The sequence below is a fragment of the Leucoraja erinacea genome, chromosome 33 (genome assembly GCF_028641065.1).
Source record: "Leucoraja erinacea ecotype New England chromosome 33, Leri_hhj_1, whole genome shotgun sequence".
Taxonomy (NCBI): domain Eukaryota; kingdom Metazoa; phylum Chordata; class Chondrichthyes; order Rajiformes; family Rajidae; genus Leucoraja; species Leucoraja erinaceus.
This window is the reverse complement of record NC_073409.1, coordinates 10,535,967-10,551,322: the sequence shown is the minus strand read 5'-3', so window position 1 is coordinate 10,551,322 and position 15,356 is coordinate 10,535,967. Positions and strand designations below refer to the sequence as shown.

At 39.9% G+C, this 15,356-nt stretch overlaps 1 protein-coding gene across 1 annotated transcript in view; it reads left to right on the top strand.

Annotated features, from left to right (window-relative positions):
• The window catches only part of LOC129712661 (protein unc-13 homolog C-like), a 221,118-nt gene that overhangs the window by 110,712 nt on the left and 95,050 nt on the right, over positions 1-15,356 (top strand). The window contains exons 13-16 of the mRNA XM_055661267.1: positions 800-950; positions 4,927-4,995; positions 10,714-10,803; positions 13,519-13,647. Coding sequence (XP_055517242.1) covers positions 800-950; positions 4,927-4,995; positions 10,714-10,803; positions 13,519-13,647 — 439 coding nt within the window. The remainder of the gene's footprint in view (positions 1-799; positions 951-4,926; positions 4,996-10,713; positions 10,804-13,518; positions 13,648-15,356) is intronic.

Here is a 15,356-nt window from a genome sequence, read left to right as displayed (position 1 = left end):
AACTACAATCAGTAGGCCAGACCAATTTCATGGGCCAAGCCAAGTTAAAATCCCAGTGGCCAGCTCCCCACTGCTGTGGCCATTAGAAACATATGTGATAGGCCGTTAAAATAGTATCAGAGCCATTCAGAGCTAAATGGACCAGATATATTAATAAGACATTAGCTTGTGTAAAAAAACAGCAGTTTTCAAATAGCCACGAGACCATGAGTTAAGGCAAATGTGCAGCAGAAAGGATTCAAGTTATCTCTTAAGTCCTATCTTTGGCGTAAAGTAATGTTCTTAGGAGGGACTGGGAAATCAAGAGCTTCCTTCATCTGGATGAACAATTCTTCCTCTCAATTTAGTAATAGATGAACTTTGAGGAAATTCCCAATAATGATGGAGCCCTTGGTCTCATTCGCTCCTGGGCAAACAATTCCAACCTATCCAATCTCTCTCTTAACTGAAGTCCTCTAGTCTGGGTATCATTCTGGTGAATCTCCACTGCACTCTCAGTGTAACCACATACTTACTATAGTGCAGTGACATGAACAGCACACAATATTCCAAGTAGTTTTTAACGAGTATTCTATAAAGTTGCAAAGTAATGCCTTAACTTTTATATTCTGTGCCTTGAGCTAAGAAGGCAAACATGCTATATGCCTTCTTCGCTACCCTGTCTACCTGTTTTTTTTATTTCTGATTTATGTTGGTACGATATAATCACATACCTCAAGTTGACGGGCAAGATATAAATAGGGCCATGAAGAAATATGATCTGTAATCCCTTTTAACTCTAATGTTTTCTTTCTTGTAGGCATTTCTCCTGCCTGTCATCCAAATATATGTGTCCGGGGGTTCCAGCAGTAATGAGCACTTTGTTGGCCAATATTAATGCCTATTTTGCGCACACCACAGCGACGACAAATGTTTCAGCCTCGGATCGATTTGCTGCCTCAAACTTTGGAGTAAGTCCAATGTCGGTCATGATTATGAGCTGAAACCCTTTGGGTGCAGAGAATCCAGCCAATATATCAGGTGTTGCATTGGTGTGAGAAATACTCCAAGGAGACCTGAACTGAGTTGCAATCCATCTATTTCCCCTTTTCATATCCCATTGCTTATTTCCTACAACATAGGAGGAAGTTATTTTTCCCATTGAGTCTCAGTCAATTCTCTGAGAAATCTTGTCAATCCCGCTCTCTAACTACTTTTCCCCACCTGGCCATCAAACCTGCTCCACTTCTCTATGATACACCTGCCACATTCCTTTACTGCAGTGGTTCCCAACCTTTTCCGTGCCGGTTTACCCCAGGCAACTTTAATAGCACATAACAATGTTATTTCACTCATTTATGAACAACTAATGATGAACAGATACTGGTGTACCAGAACCAAACACAGTCAGTCAATGAGAAAAAATGTACAAATCCAGAGTCAACAAATTTACCGCCTGGGTAGGCGAAATTTACCCCCTGGGAGTAAATTTATCCCAGGATGGGAACCCTTGCTTTACTGGGAGTGATTTACATTAGCCATTTATCCTTGCAGCAAACACATCTTTGTGCTATGGGAAGAAACTGGACCACCCAGGGGATAACCCCACAGTCACAGGGAAAGTATGCAAACTCGAGGCACACAGCACCAGAGATCAGCATCGAACCTGGTCCTCAGATCGGTGCAGCAGTAGGTCTGCATGCTGCACCACAATACTGCTCTCTGCCTTGTGTGAAATTTGTTCTTCTGGAAAGTTGTTTGGACAGGTCTGAAATAAAATTATTATCCACAGCAGCGCCAGTTTGCCCCACATTTAGGGTTTGGAATTGCACTTGGAATCACCCCAACATCACTTGCACAGGAAATAGATTCTGGCTATAAACCAGCAACACGAGAGTGGATAAGTCATTTGTCTATTTTTAAAACTTATGATTTATTAACTTCATGGGAACTGACTTTTGGTCTGTTAATTGCCTGCACTGCCTCTTTAAGAATATTTTGCTAACTTGCCACATTTAATATTTAATGTCTCAGTTCGGTTTTAGAGAAACACAAAAATAAAGCCTTGAGTTGTAGCGCTTGGCACACTTGTTTTTTTTAAATTTGGGGAAAGCACAGAGCAGGAAGAGGCCATTTAGCCTCTTCAGTGTGTAATGTTGAGCTCTGAGCTCCATGGAAAGGTAAATACAAGAGCTTCAGCTCAGTGTAAAGGTACATGTTCTTGTGCAAAGAATGTACAAATAAGGGAATTAGGTATTTTCATACATGTCCAATTTCCTAATTTGAAAGTCCTTATTCGTCAAATTTTATAGGAGAAAATGAAAAAGTTAAGATTTATGTGGATTTTTAAAAGCAAGGAATGATCTGAGGTAGTCCACATGGCTTTGTGTGGGGGAAATCCTGCTTCACTAATTTGATTGAGTTTTTTGAGGAGGTAATGAAAAAGATTGATTAAGGCAGGGCAGTGGATGTTGGCTTTAAGACATTTGTCAAGGTCCCACATGTTAGGCTGGTCCAGAAGATTGGGACACTTGGAATTCCAACGTGCAAACTGGATTCAAAATTGTTTTGGTGTTAGGAAGCAGAGGGTTGTGGTGGAGGGTCATTCTTCTGATTGGAAGCCAGAGACCAGTGAAGTACAGTGATCTTTCCTAGGAGCCCTGTTGTTTATGATGTTTGTTAATAAGTTGGATGTGAATGTAGAAGATAGGATTAGTCATTTTGTAGATGCCATGAATGTTGGTAGTGTTGTGGATAGCAGGGAAGATTGCAAGGCTGCAGCAGGATATGGATCAGGTTGAAAATTGGCCAAGCACGGCCAGATGTAATTTAATCCCAACCAGTGCAAGGTGATGCATTTTGAGCGGTTAATAATGGACATATATAGTAAATGGTAGGGTGCGAAAGGGTGTTGATTAACAGAGCGACCTTGGGATTCAAGTCCACAGTTCCCTGAAAGTAGCAACAAATGCGATAGGGCTGAAAAAGGCATATGACTTGCTTGTCTTCATACTCACAAAAATAAAATAGAGGTGAGATAGCACATTAAATATTGTATGCAGTTCTGTTTGCCACAATATAGGAAGAATATTATTGCACAGGAGAGTGTGCATCTATAACATTACATCATAATTATCGCACTCAGATAAAGGAAAACATGCCATGTGTGTTCTTTGCCATCTTATCTATCTGTGTTGCGACTTTCAGGGAATGATGTACATGTGCCCCAAGGTCTCTGTTCAGCAAAGCTTCACAGGGCCCTGCCATTCACTGTGTATAACCTGTCCAGGGTTACATTCCCAAAATACATCACTTTGCATTTGTCTTGGTCAAATTCCATCTGCTATACCCTTGCCCACTTTCCTAGTTAATCTATATCATGTTGTAAACTTGAACTGCCCTCTTCGCTGACCACCATACTACTAATTTTGACAAACTTATTAATCATGCCACCAACATTCTCATCCAACCAATCAATATCCATGCCAAACAACAAAGGACCCAGCACTAATTAATCTGGCAATTCACTGGCTCAAGCCTTAAGTCTAAGAAACATAGTAGAGCATAGAACAATGCAGCATTGGAACAGGTCCTTCGGCTCACAATATCTGTGCCGAATATGATGCCAAGATAATCTAATTTCATTAGCCTGCACTGGATCCATATCCCTCAATTCTCGGCATATCCACGTGCCTTTCTAAATCTCCTTTTACACTACTAACATATATGTCTTCACCACCACCCCAGACAGCAAGTTGCAGGCAGGTCTCCTTTAAAATTTGACACTCTCATCTTAAAGCTATACCCTCTAGTCTTTGACATTTCCACCCTGGGAAAAGGTTCTGACTTTCTTGCTGTGCCTCTCATAACATTATATACCACTATCAAGTCTCACCTCACCTTCAGCGTTCCAGAGAAAACAATCCAAGTCTGTCCAATCTCTCATAGCTAATATGCTGTAATCCAGGCAGCATTCTGGTAAAACTCTTCTGTGCCCTCTCCAAAGCCTCCACATCCTCCTTTTATTGGGGTGACCTGAACTGCATGCAATGCTCCAAATGCAGCCTAACTGAAGTCTTCCAGAGCTGCATCAAGTTGGCTGTCTCATCCTGGATTCCAAGAGTGACATTGATACATGAGTAAGCTGGATATATCAATGTCAACCCCTGCAGCCATTGAATGATGAGGTGACTGCTTCCACAACATAGATCTCCACAGATGGAAATACACCAACAGTTAGTGGAATAATAACACCATTTGCTGGCACGCCAACCAAAACAATTTGAAATATCACCCATCTGTTACAATGCAAAAAGTTACTATTGATTTGCAAGAGATATGCACAATTCCAAGAAAAATGTAATGCAAAAAGAGGTGTTTTTATAACTGCAGATAAGTGACATGCCTCAGTAGGCAGTCAAATCCAACCATTGCCTATTCATCAACTAAATAGAAACTGTAAGAGAAAGCCTAAGAATGATGCGGAAGATGAGTTTTGTTTTTAATATTTGAGAATTGATCGTAAAGTTTAATGGTAAGTTTCTTTGTTATCCAAAGCACATTAAATATATCATTTTTTAAAGTACAGTTCTAAATTGAATTTGGAAATCAATTAATAGTTAAAATAACTATAAATTTGAGTAGAATGTCTCAGCAATAGCATTTGGAGGTTACCTGCAACATCAATCTTTGGTTAGACAGATTTCCTAAATTTCAAAATGAATTCTTATTCCTTGAAGGTAATAACCAGCAGAAAATTGACTAAAGCTGTTGGAACAAGTGGCACCTACTACATACATAATATCACAAGGAAATGGCAGGCCTGCACTTGCTGTCTGTAGAGTCTGTGGATGCACATGATTTCACTCTAAATATTTATAACTGGACAACTGAAAATCACAGTAGTTTATCCTCAGTACAGAAACTTTTGCTTTATTTGTTTTACAGAGAGAAAAGTTTATAAAACTCCTGGATCAGTTGCACAACTCTCTGAGGATTGACCTTTCTAAATATAGGGTAAGTGTGAACAAAATTGCAAAATGATCTGTTCAAAAGCTGGTAAATAATTAACCAATACCAATGTTACTGAATACTGAAAATATTTTTTTTTTCCCTTTAGCTTCAATTTCTTGCCACCAAAGCATTTCTTCTTCCTTTGAGTTTATAGTCAACTTTTGGGTACTGGGGAGGAGCAGTAGGCATACCAACGATACCATTCGATACCAACACTGTATTGATTTTCCGATGCTGGATACTTTCAAGAGAGAGCTAGAAAGGGCTCTTAAAGATAGCAGTCAGGGGATATGGGGGAAGGCAGGAATGGGGTACTGATTGTGGATGATCAGCCATGATCACATTGAATGGCGGCGCTGGCTCGAAGAGGCGAATGGCCTACTCCTGCACCTATTGTCTATTGTCTATTTTCTATTGATCCAGACCATCCAAACATGTTGATTCCATGATTATTTATTTACACCTCATGCTTTAGCGGAAGTTGCCTGCCAGTTCATATTCATTTTAAGGAAAATTGTGTCGTGGAAAAGTTATTACTAAGCATTGTGTCCTACTTGGATTACCATTTGTGAAATTTAGGTAGATATAGGTATGTCTCACCTGGATCCAGGTGAAAGTCACGAGGCATGATTGACAATGTGGGTATGGCCAGAACCAGGGGCCGGAAACAAAGTATAGATTTATTCACTGATTGGCCTCCTTTGCCAAATGAATACAATGAGTCTGAATAGGTTGGTTCCGGCCTGTGTTGTGCAAGAACTGACTGCAAGAGACTTTAAAACATGACATATGTGAAATATTCCATGGCTGACTAGATGGTAACTATTGAGTTGCATGTTGGTATTTGGAACTCTATCAAGTGAATCAGACAACCTGGAATAGGATTAATACTAAACTTGGCAAGTGTTTGAATATTTGTAACCTGAAATGTTCTCCAGAGCTCGGAAGGGGCATAGATTAATGGTTGATGGCAGGAACTTTATTTAACGAGGCGTTCTATTTATTCTCAGGACCTGGGTGTCACAAGCAACAATAGTATTTATTTCCTGAACCAAAATCTGATTGAACAACTGCTGAGTTGTTTGTTTGATATAGGATTGGAGTTACTAATATTGGCAGTTGTTCTCTTATGAATCATTTGATCTTTTATGACAATGTAATTACAGTACAATCACATCTCATGGAACCAATTTTCATATTTTATTTTGCATAAACATGATGTCATGTCAATTTGTGTATCATTAATCAAGGCTTCCAGATTCCCATTGACAACATTTAATTTCTGCTCTGATGTATCTGCAGTAAGATTTATATATTTTGATTGTGGGGAAACAAATTGAGGTGAAGTTGTTGTCTTTTATAATAATTTTATATTTATTTTTATCCTATTTTATTCCCTTTGGTCATGAGTGGAATGTAATTTTATTTGTAATACAAATTATATTAATTATATAAATATAAATTAATTATATGAATATAATTAAAACCTTAATTATATTAATTATATTATATTAATATAGTATATAGTAGTATACCATATGGTAAAATCAAAGTCACCATGTGATAAAATGGCAGCTACCATCAGATTTACAAATTAGAAGGGTAAAGGACATCCCGATTTCCACTTTTAAAAAACCAAGTTTTCAGCCAGTAGCTACGTACCACCAACCACACACCAACCCTCACCAGTTGCTGTCTCTAGCCCAGCGTTTCTCAACCTTTTTACCCTTGAAATAATTTTCATGTTTCAGGGAACCCCTACATAAATATTTATTATATAACTTTATTAATCTCTTTATTTCTCTTTTATAGACTTCTTTCTCTTTCATAGTCCATAAGGCAAACATAATATATAGTTCTGATAACTGGTTTACGCAAAAAATAACTTATGTTTTTCTCAAGTTTATTGACAATGCAAAAAAAAAATGAAATCAAACTGCTTGTTCAAAACTGAAGCAAATAAAGGCAAACAGAAGACCTAACCTTGGAGGGGAGAGAGAGAGAGAGAGAGAGAAAACAACACACATAAACTTTTCATAAACTAACAAAAACATACATCAATATACTTTTGATAACAAACTAACAAAAATAAACATAAACATACTTAATTTTTTTAAATTCATGTAACATCCCTAAATGATGGGTAAAAATGACTAAATAACGTGGGTGAATGAGGGACTGTACCTGCATGCCAGGAAGCCTGTGTTCAACCGCCGGTGCCCTTAATGACCGCCGACCCCAACTTCCGCCGCACCGACCTTCTCGTCGATAACTGCACAGACCTTCTCAACCACGAACGCGGGCTCCATCGATCCAGGCTCCAGCCCCGTGTTCCGTTGATGCAGGCTCCGGCTGCGGCTTCTGCTATCACTGCTACCCGGTTTCTTTGCAGCCACCTGTAAGTCGCCTTACCTAGGAACCTGCATATTCTGTATCTTAGCATCGGAATCAAAAAGGCCTTAAGTTATTCTGGGCGGAATCAGCCCTTTTGGCCCAAAACGTCCAAGCCGACTAAGGTGCCTATTTGTGATCGTCCTATTTGCCTGCATCTGGCCGATACCCATTTAAATGGGATAGACTTGGCTTGTACTCGCTAGAATTTAGAAGATAGAGGGGAATCTTATAGAAACTTACAACATTCTTAAGGGGTTGGACAGGCTAGATGCAGGATGATTGTTCCGATGTTGGAGAAGTCCAAAACAAGGGGTCACAGTTTAAGGATAAGGGGGAAATCTTTTAGGACCGAGATGAGAAAAACATTTTTCACACAGAGAGAGGTGAATCTCTGGAATTCTCTGCCACAGAAGGTAGTTGAGGCCAATTCATTGGCTATATTTAAGTTAGATGAGTTAGATGTGGCCCTTGTGGCTAAAGGTATCAGGGGGTATGGAGAGAAGGCAGGTACAGGATACTGAGTTGGATGATCAGCCATGATCATATTGAATGGTGGTGCAGGCTCGAAGGGCCGTATGGCCTACTCCTGCACCTATTTTCTATGTTTCTAAAGGGCCTGTCCCACTTAGGCGACTTCTTTGGCAAGTGCAGGAGACTCTGCCCTCGCCACAAGATTGCCACATGGTCGCAGGTGGTCTCCTCCATGGTCAGGAGGAGTTCCCGCTTTCTGGGAACTAGTCGCAGCCTCAGTAAGGGCTCCGAAACATTTTCAACATGTAGAAAAATATTCTGCGATCAACAATTGGTCGCGATGGAGAAAATCGATACTTTTGTAGTCGTCGGTCTAGTCGTAGTGGGGTCGTAGGTAATCATAGGTAGTCTTAGGTAGTCTTAGTTAATCACCTTTGCTGACCGGTCATTTTCAGTGGCTCATTGAGAGAGAAAAAAGGTATGTAAACAGCAGCACGTGATGCGCTGTCATTCCAGTGCATGGTCATTGCGCAATTTTGCATTCAGTGGATCAGACGGTGTGAGACATGGCTCAGAGGAGAAGGCTTCAGCGCAGGGGCAGAGCACAACCCTCAACACCACCCACCAGGCTGTTATCAACATTTGAAGGATCTGAAGAAGGATTTTGGCCCAAAACGTCGCCTATTTCCTTCGCTCCATAGATGCTGCTGCACCCGCTGAGTTTCTCCAGCATTTTTGTGTACCCGTTATCAACATTTGTTTGTTTATAAGAATTTTGCATGTGTAATTACCAATATAGGAAATCCCTGACTTTTTAACCTCAAATTGATGTGTGAATATCATTCGTTTTCAGAGTAGTCCCTCATGTCATCACTTATATCTCATATTTTATTTCTCATATATTTAGATCATTGAAACACACACAAACTCAAGGAAGGAATGCACTGTATTTGAAGTTTGACTTTTCACATTTATTTTGATGCAGAAAACAAGCACTTCAAATGCACTGTATTTAATGCATTGTAGATAGTCATAGCTTGTCTTCTACATAGTCGTAGGATGTCTTCTACACATTCACTTTTCGGCGATTCAACAAGACTATGACAGTCACCTGCACTTGCAAAAGAAGTTGCCTAAAGGGGAAAGGCCATTAATGTCTTTCCCATCCACTGATACATCCAAAGTTCAAATGGTAATTGTACCCGCATCAGACAGTTTTAAGAAATTGTATTACATTTTCTAAGTAACTGGGTATGACCAAAGCATTTGTAGCTGCAGCAATCCATACTTTTGATTTGAAAGAGCAGACAAATCAGCAAGAAGTGCTATACTCCCGTTAATTTTATTCAAAGGAACGCGTCAGTAATACTTGAAGGTCAAATTACAATTAAATTTACTGAGGAATGCATATCGATGTATTGGTGACACGTGTATCAACGTAAGCGTTATCAGTGGCAGTTAACAAATTGTTTGTGTCTCGGAGGAATCACGTGATAAACGACTCCAATCGTTGTGCAGTATTCATTAAACCCGAGAGCTTTTTAAAAATGTAAAATTCCAAGGCGGTTTTGCTGTAATCTGTTTTGTGTATTGTATGTGGAATGGATGAGTGCCTTGCTACCATTATTCATTACCAAAGGATGACATAAGCCCCGTTGACATCACGAGATTTCGCTAACACAAAAATGACTTAAAAAGGCATTTGCTTATGATTAGCATACCTATACTACTAGACTAAGTGGGACCCGTTGGGTCCCAGCTTCACACGGGAGGGCTGGTCCCCCAACACAATATTCCACCTCTCCACCAATTCCAAGGTTGCTAGCCAATGTGGGGGTGGGGGAGGGCTTTCTGGAGTGCTAGCATGGGTGTTGTGGGCTGAAGGGACTGGTTTCCAGAGGGCTAGTATGGGCATTGTGGGCTGAATGGATATTTGGGCAGGCAGCTCAGTCACTCGGGCCTGGCAACTCAGTAACTCAAGCCTGGCAGGCTGGCAGCTCAGAAACTGCCAGAAATTCTGCCGAAAACAGGTGAGAGACTGTGAGAGAGGGGGAGGGAGGACAATCAATTTTAGACATTTTCATCTTTTTTACAGTTGCAAAAGGCACACAGTTGCAAAAGGCACACAGTTGCAAAAGGCACAGTTTAAAAAACACATAAAGGGCACTCACAGGTTAGTATTCTCAGTGTTCTGTAAATTTCCACCTCAGACTGAGGGTCATGACCCGCTCCTTCACCCATCTTGCAGAGACTGAGCCACGCTCACACATCCGGGTTTCATAGCTCCTCCCCCCTCCCGCCTGAAGGGGCGTGATTGACAGGAGAGAGAATCTCAACAATTTTTAAACATTAATAAGTCTTTTATTTTTTATCGATGGAAAAAATCCTCTGGCCCTGACAGCTGGAAGGGGACTCTGAGTAAGGTGGCCAAAAATCACAGCCGTAAGTGGTCGGGTTTTTTCTAAAATCAATATACAGTGCAAACAGGAAGTGGTCAAGTTTAGACTTTTAATTATATAGATGACTAAAACTCTTATCATGACCACTTCCTGTCTGCTCGACCCACCTCTAATTATTGTGGCTGGCTCTTGTGTAACAATTGTTCATAAGTCTGGCGATCGTAACCCAGAGAGGGCCTGTGTCCTTTTATGCCCTGGGGATGTCTGTAAGCACTTCACAGCCAATGTGTTTATGAAGCTTCACCCTATTGCACAGTTAACTTGTTCATCTACATGCAAGTTCTGTAATGAAGGCTCATTAATACCGTGTATTTGCACACATTTAAGGTGCATTTTTTAAAAGCATGCAACTTTTGCCTGCATTTCAAAGCTGTAAAGCCAAATATCTTTTTCCTAGGATAATTTCCCAGCAAGTAATCCAGAAAGACTGCAAGACCTGAAGTCTACAGTGGACCTTTTGACCAGCATTACCTTTTTTCGAATGAAGGTAGGCACTTATATTACATGTAGGACTGTTATATGGAATGTGGTTCATTAGTAAAAATGACCTTATTTTTTTTTCAGAGGGGGCAACATTTTTTTATTTTATTCTATCTTATATGGATTTTTCAATACTTATAATTTGACCATGCACAAGTTTTCTGTGGTGGCTTGACCCTGTTTAAAGTGTTGACTACAACAATGGTGAGTGTAATGCACCATATAGTGCCATTTACGGACGGTCATTTTTTCATACAAATCCAATCCTCTTATCTAATCCTCTTATATTTTCTGAAAGACGAGGAAACACTTTTACTCACAGAGAGTTATGAGTGTGGAATTCTCTGTCGCACAGTGTGGTGGGGGTCAGTTCTCTGGATACTTTCAAGAGAGAGCTAGATCGGGCTCTTAAAGATAGTGGAGTCAGGGGATATGGGGAGAAGGCAGGAACGGAGTACTGATTGGGGATGATCAGCCATGATCACATTGAATGGCGGTGCTGGCTCGAAGGGCCGGATGGCCTACTCCTGCACCTATTGTATATTGTCTATTGAAATTAATATGTTGGTGAATTTTAATTGCCGAACATATTTTATTTATACAGAATCTTTGGGTTAATGTTCTGGATCAGTTATAGGCTATCTGAACCTGGATGGCATAAACTAGCTGTCTCAATGCAGTAGTTCATTGCATCACACATGGTAACATGCTAAATGTGGGCAACTTTAATCCCAAAAACAATGGAGAGGAAGGAATGAAGGATTGGGACTGTTGTGAAACTGAGGGTCGAGAAGAAACAAGAACAAAGAAGTGAACTGGAGCAGTTTTTCTTTATCCAACACCGTGGTACTAATAATCTGTCCATTTCCAGGATTAATGGGGGTGAGATATGGACAGGTTTGACCACAGTTATTTCATTTCCACATTAGCAGGCTGAGGGGCTTTATATTGACCTCCCATTTAGTTTAAACCTTGTCCAGTTGGTTCTCCAGGACTTGGGAACCCTGGCCACCAAAGGGGGGATCATTGATATATGAAGTACCTTTCCTGTTATCTACTTGATCCAGTTTTCCTGCCTTGCCTATTCCAGCATCTAGCTCACCCTCCAGTTCCCATTGGTCACTGATCTCCAGGGCATGGGTGAAAGGAGAGGACAGAATGACAAGGAGAAAAATGTGTAATGATTTAATACCTCTTTCGAAAAACTATTTGGAAAGAAAACTGCCTATGGGAATATGTTGGTTTAATGGAATACCTACAGTATGAGAATGAACTGTTATCCTTGTGAGCAGTTATTTAACATTTGGAATGTATTATTCATGCCAGTGGTAATACAACAGCCAGTAAAATGAATATGAAGTAGAGCTCCGGACAAATGAAAGTTCTGCAGTGCTTATCAGAACCAATAAATTTTATTCCTTTCCCTTTTGACTTAGAATTCAACTTGGAAGTTCTTCCTCAGAGTAAAAAAACTGCCCCCCACATTTCCTTCCAACTTTCTCTCTCTAACCTTAAGGGCCTGTCCCACTTGGGCGACCTAATCCGCGAGTTTTGGCGAGCTTGCCCTCGACTCATACTCGCAGCATGGTCGACACAAGGACGTAGGAGGTCTTCGTAACTCTCCTTCATGCTCGAGAGTGGTCTCCGCGTACTCGAGGCCTCAGCTAGGTCGCGCCGTTTTTTTTCAATATGTTAAAAAATGCCCGAGAATAAAATAAGGTTGCCAAGGAAAAAAACAATACTTTTTTTACTCGCAGGTTTAATCGTAGTAGGTCGTAGTAGGTCGCCATGTTAGTCTAGGTAATCGAGGGTAGTCGTAGATAGTCTTCATCATAGTCGAAGGGAGGTCAAAGGAGATCGAAGGAGGTCGTCTTCACTCTCCACTATTCGGTGTCCAATTTTCCCGAAGTTAGTCGTAACTAGTCGAAGGTGGTCTTCAACATGGTCGAAGGAGGTCTTCTACATGTAATTTTTTCAAACTCATCTAAACTCGCCAATTTTGTCACTCAAGTGGGACAGCCCCTTTAATGCTAAGCCTTCTAGTCTTTTGACATTTCCATCCTGGGAAAACGTTTTGAAGCCTATCTAAAATTTTTCATACTTCTATTTTTTTCTACTACCTTTGTCCAAATTGTAGCAATTTTATTTATTTTCATCCCCATCCTGGCCTGTGTTGGCAGCATGTTGGACACCGTGCTATGAGGCATTAGGTGCTACAGTGTGCTTGAATCAAGTTATGTCAAGTTACTATTTATGTTTAAGTCCTGACCTATCAATAATGTATTTATGACTGCAGTATAGTACAGTTCATAACATCTCTGCCTGAACCCAGCGTACACTTCCAGCAGTTTGATCGAGCTGGTCAGGAGCAGAAGCTCTATTTAACATGGCTCTTGCTGGTTCAGGAGCTGCTCCAATTTTTCAATTAACTTAGCAAGATTTGAGGATGAAAGCTGTAGGTCTTCTCATGTTGCAGAATTGTTGTACTGAGCTAAAGGAGAAAATAAGTCTTGAGTGTCATGTGACATATCCCTCGTGACTTAGTTTGAAAGTAAAATGGCATTGGAATTTTGTACTCACAAATCCTTTACTTCACCACAGATTCTGACTTTGTGCATGTGACATTACCACTGTTAATTTTTTTTTTTTGCTTATTTGTATGATCTTTGTGGCAAAATTGTTGCTTAATTTGTTTTATTAATTAATTAATTAACAATTTCAGGTTCAAGAACTGCAAAGCCCCCCCAGAGCGAGTTCGGTCGTGAAAGATTGTGTGAAAGCCTGCCTGGACTCCACCTACAGATACATTTTTGACAATTGCTTTGACTTGTATAACCAGTTGCTGGATCAGGTAATAGATTTTGCTCTTTATATGTAAGTTTCCATGATTAACAATTTACTAGAGTATCCAAGAAATGTGAAGAAAATATTGCATAGTTATAATACAATGCAGTAGTGAAAATTACAGCTGTATTAAATGTGTATTTATTTGCAAAAGTTTAACATCTCATTATTAGGAAACATTTCATCTTGAGCAACATTTTAATGAAGATATTCATTGAATAAATATTTATACATTTATACATTTTTCATCACTTCCAGCTAATGGAAAGATTCACTGATAACTACAAGTTGGCTGCTCATTATAAAATGTTAAATATAGATGACTTTGCTATTGCAGAAAACTAGCATCGAGCTGTTATTTTCCCTCACTTTCACTTCAAAACCAAATGCAAGATAAAATAAAGTATCGGTGATAATTTAGACTCATACAAGAAGAAAAAAGACAGCCACACAGAATTATCATGATAATGTGGCTATGTAATGTACTTGGCAATGCAATTTCCTCTTTTGGTTGTGTTTCATTTTAAAGTTTGTATGTATCGTTTAGATTTAGTTTAGAAGTTAAAGTTGCCAACTTAACTTCCTCAAGTTATGTCGGCAACCATTAATGAAATCTTGCTGAATAGCCACCATGATGAGGCAATCGTATTTGGATAAATAAACCTATCCTGTTAGTAGTGCACAGACAAGGAGTTTAACTTAGTTTATGGTCATGTGTACCGAGGTACAGTGAAAAGCTTTTGTTGCATGCTAACCAGTCAGCGGAAAGACAATACATTGATATGAAACGTGGGATTGTAAAGTACACAGAATTTAAAAATACATCAGTGACTAAAAATCAGCCCAAAAACTTCACAAGCAAACAAGATGGACAAAGGAATAGCAGCTAACATGGGGAGGTGGGATGATAAATAATAATAACACTGGCAAAAATTGCTGTATTTTGAACAAAGATAAGCAAGGGATCGTGTGGAATGGCTGCTAGGTGTTGGGGATTCATTGGAGGAGAAGATAGAGTACCAGATGATCAACAGAGAAGTGGCATTTGTGTGTTAAACAGGTAATGTGAATGTGTCACTATATTTGTGATGAGGAATGGGAGATGGTGATATTGTACCACAAGACAAACAATAGGAGAAAGCTGTTCATCTGGAAGGTCTCAGTCACCTGCTCACCAATAAGCACAAACTCAATTTCCCATTTGTCAAAGGCTGATTCCTCCTTGGATGGTCAGCAGCAGGTTGAAAATGAAAGCCATTGGAAGAAGTCAAATTGAAGCAACAGCTGAATCTTCACAAATTCCATCCAAGTGCTTCTCCTGTCAATACAAATGGCCAGCTTGCCTTGGATCTCAAGACTCTATCCTTTTGGACTAGTCTTTCTTGCGGCACCTTGGCAAGATCATTGCAGGAGTCAAAATCAACTACATCAATCACAAGCGTCTCATCAATATATTTGGATACCTGTTCAAAATAAATTCTTAAATTAGTCAGACAGGATCTCCTATCATAGACATTTCAGAAGGTCCTGCATGGAAAGCTGATCCATAGAAAGGCGAGCTGGCTAATTAGTGCCAAATTTGGCTTGGTGATAGGAGGCAGAGGATGTGGCAGAGGATGCTTTTCTGCTTGGAGTTCTGTGACCAATGGTGTACCGCAGAGATCAGTGGTGAGACCCTTGTTTGTGATAGATATTAATGACTTGGATGTGAATGTA